Source organism: Podarcis melisellensis (assembly GCF_964234715.1).
Source record: "Podarcis melisellensis genome assembly, chromosome: 6".
Taxonomy (NCBI): Eukaryota; Metazoa; Chordata; class Lepidosauria; order Squamata; family Lacertidae; genus Podarcis; species Podarcis melisellensis.
In genome coordinates this window covers 10629926-10639083 of record NC_138538.1, presented here as the reverse complement: position 1 = coordinate 10639083, position 9158 = coordinate 10629926, and the positions used below count along the sequence as shown (strand labels likewise).

At 40.0% G+C, this 9158-nt stretch overlaps 1 protein-coding gene across 1 annotated transcript; it reads right to left on the bottom strand.

Annotated features, from left to right (window-relative positions):
- Window positions 1-1973: 1973 nt before the first annotated feature.
- On the bottom strand, window positions 1974-9090 carry PSMA7 (proteasome 20S subunit alpha 7). Its single transcript, XM_081917309.1, has 7 exons — window positions 8886-9090; window positions 6451-6577; window positions 4765-4889; window positions 3837-3959; window positions 3124-3243; window positions 2774-2836; window positions 1974-2200 (listed from the first exon to the last, which is right to left on the bottom strand). Exons 1-7 carry the CDS (start codon window positions 8979-8981, stop codon window positions 2105-2107), a joined length of 750 nt encoding a protein of 249 aa, XP_081773435.1. The 5' UTR covers window positions 8982-9090; the 3' UTR covers window positions 1974-2104.
- Window positions 9091-9158: the final 68 nt, after the last annotated feature.

Genomic DNA, 9158 nt, shown 5'->3' with positions numbered 1-9158 from the left:
CCTGAGCAAGATATTCGGAGAGATCTTGAAATGAAGAATGAAATCAAGCAAGCATCCAAATGAGGAAATGCAGCAGCCCTTATACAGACTACATAAGTGTTCTGACAGGAGTAAAATTTCTAGATACGTTACTGTGTCCTAGAATAGTTTGCCATGGAACCAACCAGAGGGACACTGACCCTGGACTTAAAATTAAGTAGCATGCAAGTGGCATTGAACTAAGAGTTTTTAAAACAAGTTCAGCTGGACTGTATACCACTGATCAGGTAAGGTACCATGAGAGCCAGATGTCATTTGATCAGTGTGGCAGCACCTACATTTCGCTCTACCTATTGAGATCAGGCAGGCACAGTCACTACTATTTGGCACCTGCCAGTAACTTTCTTGCTTAGTCAAGCCTACCCAGATGCTTGGGAAGTTGAGGCAATTTTAAACTTTTCAATGCTTTAAAGGAGGGTTGTGAAGTTTTTCCCATTTCAAGTGGTGTACATATTTTATTAAATAAGAGAATGCCACAAGCAGAGTCAAGGAAGCTACTGGACAGGAAAGCACTGGAATTCTTGCACAGAAGAGAGGTAGATGTGTCATTTACCTGCTGGTGACAATGAAGCACAAATCCAACTACGGAGGGGAGATTGTGCTTTATATTTCATCATCAGTCTAATAACTATGTGAATCAAGACTATCCTACATTGCAGAGGAAGTCCATGATATTTAATCTAGTTTGTATGAAAATAGTTTGTATGAAGCCTAAAATAGGCTGTTCTTTCAACCTGCCTTTATTAACAAACCATCACTGACCTTTACTTGTACTATGGTTCAACCCCTATTTGCTTGATTGCCATAAATGGCAGAATTAGAGGACAGCCAAATATGTGACACCTAAGGCTGGGACACGGGTGGCGCTGTGGGTTAAACAACAGAGCCTAGGGCTTGCCAATCAGAAGGTCAGTGGTTCGAATCCCCGCAATGGGGTGTGCTCCCGTTGCTCGGTTCCTGCTGCTGCCAACCTAGCAGTTCGAAAGCACGTCAAAGTGCAAGTAGATAAATAGGTACCGCTCTGGCGGGAAAGTAAACAGTGTTTCCGTGCGCTGCTGTGGTTCGCCAGAAGCCAATAAAGCGAGATGAGCACCGCAACCCCAGAGTCGGTCACGACTGGACCTAATGGTCAGGGGTCCCTATACCTTTAAGGCTAGAAGTTGCTTTTGCAAGGCAAGGAAAGGAAAGGTATTTGTGGAACTCGAGGTATGCATCTATACCATAGAACTGTTTTGATAGCAGGAGAAACATGTTGCCCATTAATGACATACATACCAAACCCATCTGTATATAAGTGAAAGGATAAGGCTGTGATGAAGAGAAATGCCTTCTGCCTAGAACAGTTCAGGTTCTCAATCATGCATTCAGGAGATGCGGACTCCTATCCTCAGAAATGAAGCATGCCTTAAAACACCTGGAGGGGCTGTGAGCTTTCAAGTGCCAGATTTTACTAGCAGCTTTAACACTTAATTGAATACTTGAAATTGCAATAACTCTGGAAGTATGCCACTGAAGTCAACAGAAAACCCCTTGTATTCCACAAGAATGCCTTCAGAACCATTACCTTCCTTTATCTGCTGTCCCAAGTACTGCAAGATGTGTTTTAAAGTTTTACTTCTGACTTTTACACCCAAATGCAGCACTCAAGTTTTGAACCAACTTGTTTATACTGCAAAAGAAAAGATGTGGGCAAATTAGGGGTTTTGATAATAACGGCAACAAAAACATCATTTGCAACAGGAGGAAAGAGAAGGCAGCAGTAGTCATGGACAATAAAGAGACAGCAAATAAGGGTGACTAAAAATCAAGTTTGCCCTCAAACTTTGGGTTTATACACAACTTACGAAAAAGGTTTTCACTGATGAGCGAAGTTGTAGTACCATGACCAAGTTAAAGTATACACTGAAAAATCAGGTACATGGCATTAACAGATGTTTAAAAAAACACAGGTGGTTTATTATAGGCCACTTGACAGTGAATAGGAAAATGGAATGCCTACATGTCTATACAGAAACTCATGATTGATTTAAAAACCAAAAACGGCTAGGCAGTTGAGTTTCACACATCATGTTGTTGTCTTCTTCTGTTTCTTCTTCTCGTTTTCTTCCTTCTCCTTTTCAATTTCAGCAACATACTTTTCAATTTCATCAGGGCTCAAGATCTGTAACAGCAGTGACAAGATTGTAGTGGGTCTGAGTACCATGTGCATGCAAGGGCTTTTCTATGCCTCCTCTACTGCTAAGGATCATGTGGTCATCCAGAGCATGAAGAAATCAATGTGTCACCCCCTCCCAATGGTATACACAGGCGTGCTTTCCACTCATTCATGGGACTCTTAAGATGCTGTCCCCCACATAGGGAATTTAGGCTAATTTAGGAATTATCAAGCCAATTTGGTTTTGGACAACCTCTCAAATGAGAGGCAGCATGAGATGAGGAACAACAGCTATGAACAATTAAGGCTCAAAGTTCTCCTAAGTGTGGAACACGATCACAATGGAATCCCCAAATGAACAACTGAGGTCCAGCTTTTCAGGACCAAGTAATAAAAAACAACAGACCCTCAAGTTGAGTGTGAAGCATTGCTTGGATACAAACAGGCACAAGGTTTTGTTGAATGCTGAAGCTAAAGGGGGCAAGTCAGTCTTAACTGGAGGCGAGTTTAAAACTGCACTGTTGCTACTGAGCAGAAATCGACGCTGCTTTTGAAATTCAGAAGTCACTGGAAACTTACCTTAAGAGGCTGGTTTCTTCTCATAACAGCCAGCTCAATATTTTTCCCACCAGACTGTACAACCTTAAATTCAAGAAGTTAAGCAAAATTGTTAGAAGACTTTCCTGCAATACAAAGTATTGCATTTTTGTAGAAATATTAGAAAGATTGGCATTTTAATTCTTGTTTTTGCTAAATGAAAATTAAAATATATTACAACTATTAGGGCATTAGATCTGGCTTCTCAAACCTGTTCAATAGCCAGCGCTTTAACTTTAAAAGAAATGGAAACTGTATGTAAACTTGTCAATAGCCACCCGCCTTGTTAACTAAAGAAGACTCAAATTTAAGACTTGGTTGTTCCAACTCACTTCAAGAAGTGCTTTAATCACAAGCTTAATGGTCAGATCATCTGTTTCAATGGCTTCATCAGTATAGTTTTTTTCCAAAAATTCACGCACTGACTTTGCTCCTCTGCCAATTGCATTAGCCTGGAATTTTAAAAGTTTATTACAAATGAGTTTGCAAGCCAACAGAAAATCTAGATGCATAACTGAAAAATGTACTCTCTTGCTTAAATTTTCTATCTATATTGCCTTGATAACACTTAAAATCTGTGGGTTGTATGCAATGCAGTTGTTGCATGAGCAGAACAGAACTTCCATTTAAACAATAAGGCTTCATTTTCCTTTCCCCTACAGCCCCCTGTGACCCCTCAAAATCTGCTCCAGAAACAAACAGAACTCTCCTCATGCAGTGTTGGATAAAACCCAGAGTAGCAACAACAAAAAGGACAATGGGAACTAGCTTGCAAATTTCTGGATGCATCTAAAACTAAGAGAAACAAAAATGACTTTTACTTCAGTCCTTTAATCGTCAGATTCCCTCAAAAGCCAAAATTTTGTACTCCAGCCCACCAAAGACAGATCCACACATCCTTTGGCAAGGAGAGAGAGGGTTGACCATACGTTACTGTGTCCCCTGCCCCCTTGCTATGAGCCAGAAACTTAAACTGTAGATAGATTTACTTATGTGAATGAAGTTCTTCTGTTCATTCCATCTTAGCAAGACAAACCCAACTCACTTTCCAAGCATGGTATGTGCCAGAAGGATCAGTCTGATAAAGCCTTGGAGTTCCATCGAAGTCAAATCCTACAATCAGGGCAGAAATACCAAAAGGCCTGCGGCCATTGCTCTGGGTGTACCGCTGAGGAGGAAGAGAAAAAGGTTGATTAGCATAAATGTAAGCCTAAAGAAGTACAGATTTCTCATGAAATACATGTATAGCACTGGATATTTTTCTTAACTTATTGACTGAGGAAAACAAACATTGCAAGTGTTCTGAGGAGTTACTTTATTATTAAACCGTATGAAAAAAAAAGAACAAGCTGGAATCAGAAAAGGCCAATTTAACTGGTTTTGGTTTTTCCACCCCATTCCTGACAAAATTAGGAATTTTTACTATGGATTGCACAGAGAGATTCTTCTTCGGTAGTAAACCAAAGTTCTTTTCCAATTTTACTAGGAATACCAGACTCACTTATGGTCAAAATATACATTCAGTAATTAATGTGTTAATGATCAGTCCACCGATTCTTAATAGCTATCAGGTGTTGCAGTAGCAGAGAATAAGAGATCCGAGATGACTTCATATTTTAGTTATTTTTGAAATGCATTGTTGATGCATTGTTTGTAAATTTTGAACAGACATACGTCTGGTGGACCTACATTATTGTCCAATTTAGTTAAGACAAGATTACTAAAATTGGGAAATGAAAGGCAAAAAGTGGTAGAAACCACAACCACAAAGATAATTTCAAATACTGACACCAGGTAAATACTAATTCATATTACTTTTCACTGTCTGTGGAAGGAACTAGGGAGGCATCTATATATTGTTACTCAGCAAGTTCAATTAAAATATAACAGCTGCATTACATTATGTTTCTCTGGAATTCTCTGGTATTAACCACCTTTTAACAAGCACTATATTGCTTTTTCTTTGTACCTACCTGCTTCAGGCTAGCAATATACCGTGTAATGTACTCCACAGTGACAGGGTCCTCCACAGTAAGTCTATGACTTTGGCATTCCACCCGAGCTCTATTTATAACTATCCTGGCATCTGCTGTGAGCCCTACAAATAATATAAATGGGCAAAATGTGCCATTTAGCATAGAACACATAGAGAAACATTTCTGCTTTAGAAAACATTAATCAAAAGAAATGGGTGAAAAAAGAGGGTTAATGACAGGCCACACTTATCGTGGTTAATAAAACATTTATGTTCAAAACTTTGTAATTTTTTGGAGGGGCTGCATCCATCATTACTCTAAGAGTTCTACTTGTGTTGGAGGTAGGTGGCAGATTCTTCCTTTCCCCTGCAACCTGCTGAAATGCTATTTCAGAGGGCTCAGGGACTCTGCAGAACAGCATTAGAGGTGATGATGAGGACTTACAAGGGGAACTGGCAAAAAAATATTAGTCACTCCCCTTCAGCAAGGAGTCTCCAATAGATGTTAATTTCATTTGCAAATGGAAAGAACCCTTCTATTCAGAGGGGCAAGACTAAACCTAACTCTGTACATTAGAAGTTGGTAGAAAACTAGAGGAAACATTCAATGTATGTCCTGCAATGTATTAAGAGTCATACTGGTTATCAAGCTCAAAAAGTTTTTGAGCTGAAAAGATTTAAGCAGACTCTTCCTGACTGGCCTTCTTCCACTCGGGCTGCTTTTGGCTAAAGAGGAAAGAAAAGAGAAGGAATTCTGCATCAAATTTAGTCCTTAGTTTTGAACAGGTTGAAAACTCTGTGTTAACCTATTTTGTTAATATCTTACATGGCAGCTGCCAAATCTTTTTTTTAGAGCTATGAAACACAAATTGGCACGGTTTGACAACCTAGAGTTTAAGTACTGGGCTACAAATCAGGAAAGCTATTAATTTTATACCTAGAATAATTAGATTAACCGCTAAAGAAAGTTTTAACAGGCCTTTATTTTATCATTTACATTTTTCGCAATTGTTGATACTTTCACTATCTGCATTCAAATTTTAGAAACTAATAATTAGATGGGGTACTTTTAAGCATATGCAAATACTTCACATTTGTTTTATGAGAAGTTTATAACACAAGTGTGCAAGAAAATGAAGCAGAGCAGTTGCTAACAGAGCTGTCCAAGACAACACTCTGAATCCAAAAAGCAGAGGAGTCACTTTAGTATTATTTATTGACTTTATATATATACAGTGGTACCTCTAGATGCGAACGGGATCCATTCCGGAGCCCCGTTCGCATCTAGAAGCAAATGTAACCCATTTCCGCGCGTCTGCATGGGTCACGTTTCGGTGCTTCTGCACATGCGTGTGATGTCATTTTGAGCATCTGCGCATGCAGCAAAACCCGGAAGTAACGCACTCATCCCGAAGCACATTCAACCTGAGGTATGACTATACTGCCCTATACCCAGGGGTCTCAAGGCGGTTCACTTAAAATCTTCTCCTTCACCTATAACATAATCTAAATTAATTTTTTTTGCTTTTCTTTATAATTAAGGTATTTAGAAGATCTACCTGGAAGCTGAAAACAAAAAATGACACCGCTTATTTTTGCTGTACTGAAGAATGTTCTACTAAACAACTCAATTTTACTCCAAAGCCCCATTCCTGGTATTTAAGGGACTCCATCATAACAGTACCTGCAAAAGCCATGCAGACATTGTCATCAAGGGCACAGATCTTTCGGACAGTTCTTTCATCCTGAAGTTTTGCCACAGATTTCTTCTCCACGCCAAGAACAACAATATCTTTTCCTCGTACTCCAACCTTAAATATCACACAGTGCATTAGAGATGACATTTTCAAACAGCTCCCTCAAATATTAACTATAATAAAGTGTAACAGGAGCAAAAAAAAACAGGTGAAGGCAACCCAAATTGACTAAAGACAATAGTGCTTTAACATTGACTTGCATATGAAGCATGAAATTGTTTACATGTGACTCTATTAACAGTATTTTTGTGATAATGAGTTGGCATATCACATTTCATTGGGTGATATCCAATTACATCATTTATACCCAGTGCAGACCCACTGAAAACAATGAACCTGCTAACACTGGATATCACCCATTAAACTGAAGAAAACTGAAAATATTTTACAGCTTTAAATAGTTTTAAGATAGATAAATAAACTTGAAGCAAAGTTCCAAATAATCTATAATTTTATTATGTTCAGTTTCTGCCATAGTCATACCTATTCCATTTCTCTCAGCAGTATCCAACCTCTGCCTTTCATGCTCACATCTCTCTGAAAACTGAGCAACTTCTGAATGCTTTAACGACCTCATCACAGAATCGTAGAATTGGAAGTAACCCAAAGCGTCATCTACGGTTCCTTTCCTTCCACCTCACCTATCAGCCTTTCACCTTACTTTCCATGCAGCTCCTCTTTCAAATATAAAACACACAATTTAGGTAGTGATGAGGCCTCAGCCACACTCTGCAATGATCTAATCTCCCTTAGTAGACTTTGACATGCTTGCACTTTCATTCTTCACATGCCAGCCCACTCCCCCAATTCATTATATATGCACCTAACCCTTCAGAATTCAGTCATGCAACCTCCACTTATCAGATATAGTCTGACAACTTGTTCCTGTGTTCTAACTGCATGGTTGCTACTAGATTTCTTCCCCATGGTTTACACAGCCCTTTCAGTCAACTCTGACCATGCTATCTCTCCAGACCCTTTGGAGTTCTATGCCTGAACATCTGAACGGCACCATATTAAGGAAGGTTGTTTTAACTAATACACTACTTTACTGCTTCCCTAATCTTCACCATTATGCATGTGTGTAGCCATATGCATTTGCACATGTCTGTATTTGCACACAAACTTCCTGGCATGTACTAGTTAGACAACAAGTGTGATGGGGTAAAAGAATTGGTGAATATTCCTGCTAGCTCTCTGCCTGCAGAGTGGTGGGATTATTTGTTTAGTGGGGGAAGCATTGAAGCATAAAATTCTGATTGCCTTTGTTCAACAAAGGCACTGATTAGAATTGGCACTTCCTTACAGTTCCTATGTGTGCCACATTGTGAATAACAAATTAGTATAATCTGGATATGCAGTAAATTAAAATATAAACAAGGAACTGCAGAAGAGGAGAAGGGGAGTCAAAATCAGAATTGATTGCCTCTGATTTAAATTTATTTTTATTTTGTATATTGTAAAAGCTTGTAGCCACATTCTGAAGGCTATTATTTTTTGTTACAATCACACGCCTGCATCATCAAAATGCTGCCCCACATCGTTTGCCTACTTAATCTGAATTTGCTGCTTCCTTGGAATATCTGATAAATTTAAAGAAGAAACACGATAGAAATCCCAAATCCCCTTCACACCTGAACAGCCTCAGCCCCACCACAAGCTTCAGTGGAGGAGGTTTAAATGTGCCATTAATGTTTTCGAGGGCTGCGCTCCAAAAGATCTGGACTCCAGCATCTCTTTGTCAGGGGTGCCAACTTGGAATAAAATATTCTCATGATGTGGTATGCACACACAACATTGGAATGGTAATTATTATTATTATTATTATTATTATTATTATTATTATTATTATTAATTGAATTTATATATTGCCCTATACCGGGAGATTTCATGGCGGCTCACAGAACAAAATCAAAATATAAAACCAAAAAGTAGATACGGTAATCAAAATAAAAACAACCACCCAATAACCTCCCCATCATCAAGTTGGGGGTGGGGAAGCAAAGGGAGCTGGCACCTCTGTTCCGCGTGTTCATCCTCTCACACAAAAAACACCGGGCTTATTTATGTTTATGAAACACGTTTTATAAATAGACGAACTTATAAATGAATTAAATAAGCGAGCTGAGGCGCGGCTCCCTTTGATGGTGGAAAGAGCCTGAGGAGAACGGGGGGAGAGACCTGTACCCCCAATAAATAATAATAATAATTATAATTATTTTAAGAAAGATAGACAGCTGCATCATTAAAAAAAAAAAAAACAGAAACCACCACAGGGTTTTACAAGGACGCGAGCCCGGCTCCTCCGCCCAAGACTCCCGCTCCCCCTCGCGGCCTTCCGGCCCTGCCTCCTCCGCCTTACCGCCGTGGAGCCCTTTTTCACGGCCTCCTGGGCGTACTCGACTTGGAAGAGGTGCCCGTCAGGGGAGAAGACGGTGATAGCCCGGTCGTAGCTCATGGCCGCCGCTGCCTGAGAGAAACAGAAACGGCCGCCGAAACTCTCCTCCCGGCGCTCTTCCTCCTCAAAAGAGCACCGTCACTTTCCTCGCCGCGCACGCGCGAGACGGTATTCACGCAACGCCCCTGCGCACACTCCGGCGCCCCAACCATAGAGTCAGGAGGGGAAGCGCGCGAG